This window comes from Calliphora vicina, chromosome 4, assembly GCF_958450345.1.
Source record: "Calliphora vicina chromosome 4, idCalVici1.1, whole genome shotgun sequence".
In the NCBI taxonomy this organism is placed as follows: domain Eukaryota; kingdom Metazoa; phylum Arthropoda; class Insecta; order Diptera; family Calliphoridae; genus Calliphora; species Calliphora vicina.
Genome location: NC_088783.1, coordinates 11526880 through 11540370, shown reverse-complemented (window position 1 = coordinate 11540370; position 13491 = coordinate 11526880). Strand labels below are relative to the sequence as shown.

Genomic DNA, 13491 nt, shown 5'->3' with positions numbered 1-13491 from the left:
TGGATTTGTAATCCAGTTATTGAGCAAAAAAGGTGAAAAATTGGTTAAAAAAATTAAAAAATGGGCATTTTTGCGATTTTTAAGGCACTGGGTGCACCTTTTTCGGGTAGGTATGTTCGGTACTTTTTTTCTACTATACAATATCTACAACATTGCTTCAGCCACAAAAGAGATATTCCGTACGGTATACGAGATATAACCGTGCTAAAATATAGAAAAAGTTATAAAAATCCACCTTGAGAAAAAAAAATTCGTATGGTCATTAAATTATTACGGCAGCCAACTTGACAAAACTAATGATGCAGAAGTTCTTATTTTTGGGGCTACTTTCACGTGCAATTGTCAGAATTGAGTCCCAAAATCATGTGTTGTACTGTGTTATAATAATTTAAGCGAGTATGTTTTTAACCGGAACGATTGCGACGTCTGCGAGAGCGACGATTTCTACGGTTCTTGCGACCTTTGCGGCCCTTGCGACCTTTACGTCCCTTGCGACCTTTACGTCCCTTACGGCCTTTGCGTCCCTTACGGCCTTTGCGTCCCTTACGACCCTTGCGGCGCCTGAGCTTATTGCGACGATTCCTACGTCTACCGCGACGAGCACGAGCATCAATTTCTTCCAATTCATTGGTGTTTTCCTCATCATCATCATTTTCAGCTTCCATTAATTCATTATCGTCATCATCAATTAATTCCGTATTGTCATCATCATCATCTTGAGGTTCATCAAACAATTCTGTATTTTCATCATCATCTTCAAGTTCATCAAGTAACTCAGTTTCTTCATCATCATCATCTTCAGGTTCCAATAATTTGTTTTGAGATTCATCCTCATTATCAAACTCTTCAGCTGAAGTATTAACTTCATTGCTTTTCAAGCGTTCTTGTAAAGCATTCTTATTGGCAATAGCCACAGATGCTGCGGAGCTGTAGTGTACAGCGCAAAACAATGCCAAAATGGCAAAGAGGAAAGTAAATGAAATTTTCATTTTGAATTATTTGAATTCCTTAGACAAGAATATCTCAAAATGTTATTGATTGTTAAAGATCCAATAGCTAAATGATAATATGTTCTTAAATTCTTGGAATATTTATACCAAATTTATGTTTTTCATTTCTAATTGGAAACTTTTGGGTGAATGAGAAAACAGAACACTTGTGTAAATATTGAAGTCGAAATTACAAGCCCATCAAAGACAATAACTTTTAGATGGGTTATGCGTTGTCTGCAGAACAAAACAAATGGTTTGGTGCTGCATTTTATCGCTGTCATTTGAATACATATGTTTACAGTATTTGGTGCATATTAGTAAATCGGTTATATAATGTTAGGCAATTATAAACCAATACTACTTTAATGTTGATGCAGTTAGATGATAAGTATAGTTTGGACTTCGAGTTCAATTCCACTAAACTTTCTATAGTGATAAGCTTATCACTAAAACTTTCATTTTATTTTAATTGTTATACCTTCCTTGAATGCTGTTTCCGTTTTTTACAGAAAGTTTAAAATTTCAAAATTGGAATATTTATATTTAATAATATATTAAAAGAGTTTCGGTTTGTTTTGAATTAGGCTGAATATTATTAGGCCAATAACGAATAAAGCCAATATCGGATACTCTGTTCCAAAGTGAAGTGTTTCCCAGAGAGATTGTTCTGCATCGATCGAAACAAATAGTAGTCGGACGAGCATGGTCTGGACTATAAAGGTGGTGAGGCAAAACTTCCCAACCACTTAATTCTAAATACTTTTTAACAGGTATTGTAACATGTGGCCGAGCGTTTTCATGATGGCATAACGGCTGATTGGCCAGGCTTCACATACTATCTCTTACGGTTTGGGTTATCGCAATGGATCCATTTTCCATCGAAGTAATTCATCGGGCATGCAAAATCGTCTTTCAAGCTCTCTGGGCTTCAATTCATATGGTACCCAATTTCACTGCTTTTGAATGAATCTCGCAAACTTTTTGAAATTGCTGTTTCAGTAGTTTCTAATGATTTTGCTAGCTCTTGTTGAATTTTACAAAAATTTTCATGGATTAATGCCTCAAATTTGGTCTTTAACTTTTTTGGCTGGCCTGTGCAATCTTTGTCTTCCATGTCAAAATCATCACTGTGAACCTCACAAACCATCTCTCCACTCGCAGAGAAAAAATATAATTGGGCATGGTTACTGTAACCATTTAAATAGTGTTACAAGATTTTTAACAATATTATAGTCACAGTAACCATTTACATGATTGTGGTAACCATAATATGGTTAATTTACGATTCACATGATTGTATCAACCATATATATGGTTACAGTAAACAAATATATGTTTGTGGCAACCATATTTATGATGAATAATTTTATCATAATATGTTGGTCTCAGATTATGATAAGCCTTAAGCCGAGAGCACCATAATATGATAATTCCTTCATCATATGAATGGTTGTCACAAACATATATATGTTTACTGTAACCATATACATGGTTGACACAATCATGTGAATCGTAAGTCAATCATATTATGGTTACCACAATCATGTAAATGGTTACTGTGACTATAATATTGTTAAACTTGTAACAATATTGAAATGGTTACAGTAACCATGCCCAACTATATTTTTTCTCACGTTGAAACATTCGCCATAAGCTTTGGTGAGTAATCGGTGTGCTTCACCGGCAATTTTTTTTTTCAAATTAAAGCAGTATAGCAAAACTTCCCGCACATGACTGTTTGTTGGTACATAATTCGACATTTTCGAAACTAAGAAAACTTTGATGTAACTAAGTGAGAATAAATGACAGATATGTACCTTTCAAAATGACATATAAGTTATTGAAATCAAGTACCGCGTTCAAAAGATACGCCATCTATTGTAAATCCCGCATTTTTTAATCATACAGCCAATAGTACAACCAAAATATGATTGTGTTCAATTATATTTTTATTTATAAACATAATATTTCTGTTTAAAAACATAACTGTAACAACAAAATTATATTATGGTTTAGCCCAACCATATTATGATCAGCTCGGTCATAATATTATATCATGTCTATATTATCTTTGTAGCCACAATATTTATTATTAATTAAAAATATGAAACAAAGAATTGCTGTTATTCAAATAAAATGTATTTAACCGTAAAGTCGTTGGCGACGATCATTCGTTAGTTGGCGTAATCATGTCGTAGCTGGGGTTGCCATTCAAATAATGTAAGATGAACTATATTTTTTATTCGAATGAAAGATATTTTTCTATTTGGAATAAAAAAATGTTCAACTATTGTTCTATTAATTGAATTCTAGAATAAATTTATTTTCAAGTAAAAATTAAAAAAAAATAAAATTTTGAAAAAATATCTTAAAGAAACAAGACCAGTAGTTTTTAAAGTTGTTTCATGATGGCTACATTGGAAATTTTATTAGAAATAACATTCTCTATTCAGTTTCCAATCGAATTTGGATTAACACACCAAGATCAGAACATTATTAAACTTAACTTAAGAGTGAAAACCATAGAGAATTACACATAGAGACGAGACACTCCGATTTGTCAAATAAAAATACAACAAATCATATGTTTGATACAAAAACAAAATACATTGAATAGCATGTATTTTGTTGTTGCAAGAGATAGGTTTTTGACAACAGACTTAGGTTTTTGACAATTACGTCTCGTATCTATGTGAAACCCTATGGTGAAAACCTTGAGATTTCTAAAGACCTGGAAGAGGTTAACCCTCTAACCGGCAAGGCTGCCTTTAGGTGGGTATGTTAAATGTATGTAATGCTGCTTTATTTCGTTATTTTTCCCGTTATAACGGTAAATATTACAAATAAATGAAATAAAAATTAAAAATTAAATTAAAAATATGTGTAAAGAGACAAACAATTTACTTATTGTGATAAACAAGAAAGTGCACTTGTCTTTTGTTTGTTTTTATTTCATCGTATTTCTTTTTTTCAAACAATAACCTGGTATATTATTTTACCTCGAAATAAAATTGGTCGGTTAGAGGGTATGCTTTTGATATAATTTATAATCTATTTTAAGCAATCGCCTTAAATTTTGTCTGAAAGCCTAATACGAATTTAAAATTATTTTGGAATCTAAAGAATTTCAATAATTAAATGAACTATTTCATATATAGTAATAATATTTTCATCTATTAATATTTTCATCTTTTATTTATTATTAATTTTGTATTTTTGATCATAGTTAAGAAACAAATTAATAAAAATTTTCTGGTTTTAAATATATTTTATTAAATTATTCGAATAATAATATTTTTTAATCGTTAATCGTTCGATAATCGAGGATTCTTTAAAATATAATCAATCATAATAATAAAATATTTTAAACTTTTATTCGATTAAAATAAAACTCGAATAATTGACAAACTTAGTCGTTGTCATGAATTTTCTCTGCGTTTAGTGGTGAATATTTTGAATTGATGGCCATCGATAAACTTTAATAGGGCTGAAACGAGAATCTCTTGAGATTTCGCTTTCTAATGTTGCATAGAATCTGATACAAATTTTGAAGACAAGGAGATGTTTTGCTAAGTACTTCCTATCAAATAACACAACTTAAGTTTTTTTTTATATAAAGTTATTTTTATTCAAATACAATTAATTCATTTAACTAATTCAAGGCAGTGAGTTCTTAACCGGAACGATTACGACGTCTGCGGTTTCTACGAGCATTACGATTTTTGCGATTTCTACGAGAACGACGGTTTTTGCTGTTTTTGCGGTTTTTACGGGAACGACGGTTTTTACGATTTTTACGAGATCGGCGGTATTTGCGACCCTTACGACCGTTGCGACGGTTCCTGCGTCTGCCACGACGAGCACGAGCATCAATTTCTTCCAATTCATTGGCGTTTTCCTCATCATCGTCATTTTCAGCTTCCATCAATTCATTTTCATCATCATCAAGCAATTCAGTATTGTCATCATCATCATATTGAGGTTCATCAAACAATTGTGTATTTTCATCATCATCTTCGAGATCATCATAGAATTCAGCTTCATCATCATCATCTTCAAGCTCATTATCCAATTCTTCAGCTAAAGCCTCTTTAACTTGAGGCTCAACTTCAAGGTTTTCCAAGCGTTCTTGCAAAGCACTCTCATCGGCTATAACAGCTGAAGCAGCGGAGCTGTAGTGCACAGCACAAAACAATGCCAAAATGGCAAAGAGAAAAGTAAATGATATTTTCATTTTGAATAGCTGCAATTAGATCCGATAAGATATATTTCAAAAGGCTATTGATTGTTAGAGAACCAATAGCTGAATAATACTTTTGTTTCAAATTCTTTGTATATTTATACAAATTTAAATTTAATTTAAATTTGTAATTTTTCTTTAGATATTGATTTAAAAATTACTTGTGTAAATATTGTACTTAGTTGAAATTACAAGCTCCTCAAATACTACAATTTGTAGGCGGGTTACATTTTTCTTCACAACCAAACATCTGTTTTGTGGTGAAAGTTTGATTTTCTGGCATTTGGTTGTTGTTTAAAGTCGGTCATGTGGATACAGATGTTTAAATTATGTCCCAGTTTTTGGTGGATATTAAAAAATTGGATGTATGTGTTAGATGATGTTGCAGCTAGATGTCATAGCATGTTGAGTAGGCACTTTTGTGTATTGAATACTCAAGAAATCAGTCAGTAATTAGCATTATCTTCTGATATAGGGGATATTTGGTGGGCAGAATCAATAATGGACCAATCCTCTCAAAAATTGGCTGAAAGATATAAAACTTGTTTGTGTCCAATTTCATCACGATATTAATTAATATAAGACAATTATGAATGTTCAATTCATTTTCTGAAGGAGCCTTATATGGGGACCAGGGACAAATGTTGCCCGATTTTTGCTATACTTTACATTTCAGAGTTCTTATAACTAATTTGTGAATAATTTTATCAGGATTGCCGCATAATCAATTTATTTATGACTGATCAAACAGTATTTCGGGGGGACATTTTTATGGGGGCTGGTTAAAAGCTTGGACCGATATTGTTCATTTTCAATACAAAACAAACCTTATAGCGACCTTTTGGTTAGATATCGTCTTAGAATCTTTTGATGACCCAGAATATACATACTAATTTGGGTCTGCGACAAATATATGATATGTTACAAACGGAATGAAAAAAATCAATATATAACTTGATTTTTTCTCCAGTTTTAATTTCATTAAAATCGGTTCAGCAGTTTTGAGCAATTTAATTAATTTTTTATAGCATTTAGTATGAAAAAGCGGATTTTTTTTTTCAGATAAAAACAAGTAAGGAAGTATGTTCGGTCAAGCTCGACCATATAATACCCTACACTATAATTTATTTTCGTGAATGATTTTCGGAAGAGGGCATTATATGGGAGCTATGACTAATTAAGGACCGATCACCATGAAATTAGGTCGTTTTATTTATGTCTATATGGAAGTTATTTCTGTTTAATTTTGTGTTTATATCAAAATTTTTAAGAGATTTATGCTCGTTAAAGAGATTTTCGGAAGAGGGCATTATATGAGAGCTATGACTAATTATGAACCGATCGCCATGGAATTAGGTCGTGTGATTTATGTCTATATGGAAGGTATTCTGTTGAATTTTGTGTTTATATCAACATTTTTAAGAGATTTATGCTCGTTAAAGTGATTTTCGGAAGCGGGTCTTATACCGGAGCTATGACTAATTATGGACTGATCGGCATGAAATTAGGTCGTGTGATTTATGTCTATATGGAATATATTTGTGTAGAACTTTGTGTTTATACCTACATTTTTATGCTCGTTAAAGTGATTTTTGGAAGCGGGCATTATATGGGAGCTATTACTAATTATGTACCGATCATCATTAAATTAGGTGACATTAATACAGTTTATATAAAACTTATTTAGATCAAAATTTGTGTAGATACCTATATAAATTAACCATTTACGATCGATAAAGTATAATTTCGGGAGAACATTTGTATGGGTGCTATATGAAATAATCGACCGATTTCAGTCACTTTCAATAGGCTTTGTCCTCGGACCTAAAAAAATTTATGTACCAAATTTTATCGGAATATCTTCAAAATTGCGACTTGTACTTTGCGCCAGTCATATGAACAGGTAAAATTAAAATAGAAAACAAATTTGGGAGTAATTTCAAATTTTCAGGTCAACAAGTGTATATGGGCCTTTCTCCTGGTAGTAAAATTTGTTTAACCCCTTTTGACCGTAAGCACTTTTATTCCAATGAAATTCAAAATTTCACTAAATTATAGTACCTGTGAAAAAATTTAATAACACAGCAGGTGTTATCAAATCATACCAGTTCCTAAAGACTATTTCTTGCCAACATAACAAAAAAAATCATCCAATTATCGATAATAGTTTGCGAGTAATGATAATTTACTTCTGATAAAATTTTCAAAAACCAAATTTTTTAATAAAATGACATAAAATATTTGACTTTATGTTGGCTACCTTAGTTTCAATGTGTTTACTATTGAATGGCATTAAAATTTTTGAAATCGCTGTTAACAAAAGGTTGGACTTTTGGCTGATGAAATTTAAATATGAGCCACAGTGCGTGGCACAGTGGCGCCATTTGAGTTTTTTTCGTTGCAAAAATCATAACTTTTGAACCAAATGAGATAATCAAAAAATTTAAAAGGCATATGATAGATATGGGTTAGCAAAGTTGAAATTTGTGGAAAAATCAATTTTATGGGAAGTAAAATAAAATATTTTTAAAAATTTTTTTATTAGTTTATTTTATTTATTCCAGAAAAGTTTAAAAAAAATTTGTTGGTTGGTTTTTCACGGTCATATGTTATTTTTGAAACCATGTCTTTTTTCAAAGATTTACCTTTAGCAAAAAAATGGGACAAGAACGGGCAGCTGGAAATTTTTGCATTAGGTAAAGGAATAATCAAAGAACTTATTTTGAAAAGATGGAAAATATAGAAATTGATAGTCTTTTTTATTTTCCTTCAAAGTTGAGAAATATTGAAAAATGGATAGTTGGTAAATATCAGGCCCACAAATAACCATGCTTTAAAGAAGGGAATTTACCGCTGCATCAACGAAATTTGAATACGAATTGACCAAAGATAATTTCAACATCATCTGCGTGGAGATAATTTTCCCGATGTGCTATTTATTCCATATTGTGATTCAACAAAAAAAACCAATCCATTTAATTATATGATTTCTCAAATTCTCCATCGGTATCAATCATTCAAGTTTTATTTTAATCAAATAAATGTCTATAACTTGATTATTGTTCAAGGGATCGAAAATTTTTAAAATTTCCTCGATTAAAAAATATTATTCGATTAATTTTGTTTTTAAGTTCATCCAAAGACGATTAGAAAATTGATGTAGAAAGTATATAATAAAATTTACAATTTAACCAACTTGAAATAACACTAAATATATCGGATTGACATGAAATCCTCCATATAAGTATTGGTCTTGTTCCACTTTCTCCAATACCTAACTCAGTTGCCAAAAACCTAAGTGGTGAGAATGTATTAGTAAAAAAACTACATGTAAATAAAAACAATTGTATGTATGATTATTTTGAGTAATTTTTATGTTTGAGTTTTAGTTTCCGCTATATGTATGTATATTTTCTCTATGGTCTCAGTGATTTTCATATAAATTTTTAAAATTAATTTTCTGTTAATGTTTCTGAATCAAGCCTTAAACGTATAATTCGATTTTAATTAAACTAATAAAACACGGTTATATTATATAAGAGTTATATATATATTTTAAGTACTCAATGTGGAGATAATGGACCAAAAGGTGCGGATTCATAAGTGCCTTTCTAATTGCCACGAGATCCCATATAAGTCTGACCCTGAGATTTATCCTACTGAAGGATAAATCTTTACTCTAGAAATAAAATATAGAATAGAACCTTACGAAATTAAATGTGAGAAAAACAAAGAACAATTGCCAATCCTTTTGCCTACAAATTTAATATTTGTATTACTAAATCCGAAATGATACAACTAAGTTTTTATATATAAAGTTAATTTTATTCAAATACATTTCATAACATTAATTTAGGGCAGTGCTTATTTAACCGGAACGATTACGACGTCTGCGGTTTCTGCGGTTACGATTTTTGCGGTTCTTGCGACCTTTACGGCCCTTGCGTCCTTTGCGTCCTTTACGACCCTTACGACCTTTGCGTCCCTTACGACCCTTGCGACGCCTAAGCCTATTACGACGGTTCCTACGTCTACCACGACGAGCACGAGCATCAATTTCTTCCAATTCATTGGCGTTTTCCTCATCGTCATCATTTTCAGCTTCCATCAAGTCATTTTCATCATCATCAAGCAATTCAGTATTGTCATCATCATCATCATATTGAGGTTCATCAAACAATTGTGTATTTTCATCATCATCATCTTCGAGATCATCATAGAATTCAGCTTCTTCATCATCATCTTCAAGTTCATTATCCAATTCTTCAGCTAAAGCCTTATTTACTTTAGGCTTAATTTCAGGCTTAACTTCTGGGTATTCCAAGCGTTCTTCCAAAAAACTATCATCGGCATAAATAACGGTAGCAGCTGAGATGTAGTGCACAGCACACAGCAATGCCAAGATGGCAAAGAGAAACGTAAACGATAATTTCATGGTGAATAACTTCAATTTATGAGTTAAAGATATGCTATTGATTGTTAGAGAACCAATGGCTGAATGATACTTTTGACTCGAATTCTTTGAATATTTATAATGAATGGAAGTTTGGGTTTAAAATTTTTAAAGATAGAAAGTAATATTTAGAAGAGTCTTTTACAATTGTGTAAATATTGAGTTTGAAATTGAGTACAAGTCTACCAAAAATATGAAATTTATTTGTTGTTTGCAATACAACATAATTAATTTGTTGCAGGCGTTTAATTTGAGTGCATGTTGTATTTGTTTAGTATGTATCATGTAGAAACAGTTGTTGAAATTATGAAAAAAATATAATCTAATAAGAAGATATTTCCAATTGGGTTTCAAAATCAATTAGAAATAAAAATGTTCAAAGATTTCCATCTTAAATTTAAAATTCAGTTGGTATTTCATAACGAGACATATTAAATTATGCCTTCTGCTCCACATTATATGCAGCAGTATAAAGAATATTTAGATCCATATCAAAATTCCAAAAAAACATTTTATTCAAATTACCAACACTTAACACTTTCATTGAAATACTCGTACATTTCATTCAACATTGTATTTTATTTTTATTTCTTTTCATTTCAGGTATGTCCGCTATCCAACTCTTAGAGGGAGTTATTTATTATTCCAGTAGCATATTTAAAGCTTTCTTGATTTCATCCTTAAAGAACCAAGAGAGAAAGAGTGAGTTTCCTTTAAACCAGGTACATATTTCTTTTTACAAGTATTTGTGGTCTTTTTGGTTCATTTTATTTTATGTGTGTAAATGTGATTTCATTACCAACCAAATCATGATGCTGGTGATGATGGCGAGCATCATGTTTGTTTTAAACCATGTTGCCTTAACAAACGTTTGCTGTAAAACAAACGAAAGCTGGGAAAAACATTGGTCACGTTTCCAGTTGTATTAAGCCATCTGGCTGTGATATTCATGCTGATTACTAATTTTTCTGCTTCTAATGCGGCTCCTGTTTTTGTACTACAAACAAAGTACGTTTTCTTCATTTCGAACAAATGAATAAATGCAAAAAAAAAGGAAAAATATTTAAGATGCTTTTAGGATGCGAGGAATTAAACAAACTCATACACACTCGTACACGAACTTGTAGGAATTAAACACGCACATATAATACAGCGTGAAAAATGCTAGGGCTTCACTTTGTAGGCCTTCTAAAAGACATATTCACACATTCTAAAAGATGCGATACACATTCCACTCTGACTTCTTGCAGAAGATGTTCTAGAAGTATTTACACATTCATAATTTCATTACAAAATAAGGTCAATCAAACAACTCTTTATTTAAAATTCAAATATGATTGGTTTTGCAATAATTCCTACATGTTATCTCTCTATAACAGCATTTATTTTGCTCTCTTTGTTATAAAACGTTAAAGGAAACCAGAAGGAGAAGCAAAATCTTCTAAAATAGTTTGTCTTTTATAAAATTTATATGTAGAACTTCACAAGTGATTCTATAAAGTCCATTCTTTATGTTTTATGCTGAAGTAATTAAAAATACAATCCCTAAAAATCCGCTTTAAAGACTTGCTTTATCAGGCCATCAATTGAACATTCTATGGGTGTGTACCCCAATAGACTAGACGACAGTATGCTCGGCTATCAATCTGAGGGTTGCGGGTTCGATTCCCGCCAGAGACTCTGCAGACAAGCAAAAAGCTTCGCAGTTTGTGTGTTTTTTTTAGATCTCCTTACGAATGACCTACTAAAATGTCATTTGCCTTGCATTTTATTCCCTGTAAAATTTAAATGATTTTGCAAAGCGGCTGAGTGTTATTGTGCCTCTAAAATAAGGCCTTTAAAAAGGCCTCTTTATTGCATATTTCACCCGCTGGCAATTTATGTGTGTGTTCATTGCGATGTTTATATTTGTACCACATAAAAATCTCAATCAAGGTGTACGCGTGTAAAATGAGATCAATTTACTAAAAATGGACTGTTAATGGCCCCTTCAGTGTTTCTTTCCCTGCTTCTGTTTTTATTTTTATTTTTGCATTTGTATTTTTTTTTGGGGTGATGACCGTGATGTTTAGCCATCACAGTTGATGAAATGTGTTGAGTTTGAAGACTTGTTAATTAAAGTTAAGTCACAATTTATTAGATTTTCCTGAAAGCTGTTACTTTAATGTGTAGCTGAGTAAAGCCAATGTTTAATTAGAAGATAGATTTCATGTTATTCCTCATTCTTTAAGAAATTATTCTTTCAAGGGTTTAAATAAATCCATAGAATATTAAATGTGTGTGAATCTGATGATTATGGAAATTTGAAATAAAAACTTTTGTTGATCCGTTAGCTGAAATACAAAACAATATGCTGTTTAATAAAAGTTTGATTTTTTAGGGTTTTTGGAAACAGTTGATTTCAACAGACAAACGGACATCTCTATATGACTTCGATATTTATAAGTATTCAGGACTTATTGTGAAAGTATAACACAATTTTCGGACGAAAATCACCACAGGAAAATCACCTTAGGATAGTCAAATTAGTCATGTAGATCGATCGCTTTGAGAAGAATTTTACTATCAAAAACTTGATTGTTGTGTAAAGAATTTTCAATTGTTTAGGAACTCGTCGTAAACATGTAATTAAAGTTAATAGTTCTGGTCGAAATTGAATTTGTTTCACTATGTACATCTTCCCAAAAGGATGTGTGGGTTACAAAGAAAACCTATAAAGTGTCATAGATTATGCTTGATGGTGGATGACATGAAAATTCTTAAAATTCGTAGGTTTAAAAGACAACAAATCATGGCTCTAGATATGTATATGAGTTCAAAACTTAATATAGTAGATGACTATACATATGTATCATTCAAATTGAAAATTGGTTGAAATGTTCACTCTGCCTTTAAATAAAGTAAAATGATAAATCTGAAATGTTTGACGAATTGTTTTTGAGAAGCAAGAAAAACCAACAAGGAATTGACTTGAACCAACATTGAATTGACTTGAAATTCAATAATATTTACCGCTATTTTAATGGACTTCCGGACCTGGGAATTTGACTAATGCAAATAATATAAAATTAAGGGACGAATGTATAACGTGGTACAGATCAGGGTGGTAGAGGTATCTCTATTACTTTAAGTGGCAACCATACATATTCTCCTGAAGAATTTAAAACCGTTTATCATGCAGATGACTGCGATACTGATTGGAAGAAAAAACAACTTTAATCCGGAAACAAAATTTTTCAGTTGATAAGGAAGAGCAAAATCGCAGACTACGGAATTTTATACTTTCAGAACAAAACAATACATATATCATGAAATATCAAATATCTAGGGGTAGTTGGGTACTGGCAAAATGCAAAATTTTATGCGAGATGAACTTTTTGCAAAATAACAATAGGTATTAAATATTGTATTAGCCCGAAACTTAGCCATTGGATATAAAATAGTACAAGGGCGGGTAAATATGACCGCGATTTTTTGAATGAAATAAAGGTTTTTGGATAAAAAACATTTTATTTTTCAACATGGTCTCCTTTGACTTCTATACACTTTCTCGAAGCCTTCTTATAAATAAGATTTGTCAATTGTCTTGTCGTCGAGACATTTTTCAGGTTTGGAAACAAGAAATAGTTACTTCGTGCTAAATAGGGTGGATGGGAAAATGGTTGAATCTCAAGAAAAGCTTTATCATGCCCAAGTGATGATTACAAATTGAAACCACTGAGCCATGTGGCATGCATATGGCTTCCTCAATCTCCGAACGTAAATTTTTGCAATTGTATCGGGTGTAGAGACCACAACTCGACGTC

General features: G+C 31.5%; 3 protein-coding genes across 3 annotated transcripts; all 3 read right to left on the bottom strand.

Annotated features, from left to right (window-relative positions):
• Positions 1-404: 404 nt before the first annotated feature.
• On the bottom strand, positions 405-989 carry LOC135956795 (protein nemuri-like). Its single transcript, XM_065507383.1, has one exon. The coding sequence runs from the start codon at positions 987-989 to the stop codon at positions 405-407; it is 585 nt and encodes a 194-aa protein (XP_065363455.1).
• Positions 990-4665: 3676 nt separating this feature from the next.
• On the bottom strand, positions 4666-5226 carry LOC135956792 (glutamic acid-rich protein-like). The gene has a single exon (XM_065507366.1). The coding sequence runs from the start codon at positions 5224-5226 to the stop codon at positions 4666-4668; it is 561 nt and encodes a 186-aa protein (XP_065363438.1).
• Positions 5227-9100: 3874 nt separating this feature from the next.
• On the bottom strand, positions 9101-9667 carry LOC135956790 (protein nemuri-like). Its single transcript, XM_065507365.1, has one exon. The coding sequence runs from the start codon at positions 9665-9667 to the stop codon at positions 9101-9103; it is 567 nt and encodes a 188-aa protein (XP_065363437.1).
• Positions 9668-13491: the final 3824 nt, after the last annotated feature.

Excerpts from the sequence above, each read along its gene's own strand:
- LOC135956795 (XM_065507383.1), bottom strand. The coding sequence starts at position 989 with ATGAAAATTTCATTTACTTTCCTCTTTGCCATTTTGGCATTGTTTTGC.
- LOC135956792 (XM_065507366.1), bottom strand. The coding sequence starts at position 5,226 with ATGAAAATATCATTTACTTTTCTCTTTGCCATTTTGGCATTGTTTTGT.
- LOC135956790 (XM_065507365.1), bottom strand. The coding sequence starts at position 9,667 with ATGAAATTATCGTTTACGTTTCTCTTTGCCATCTTGGCATTGCTGTGT.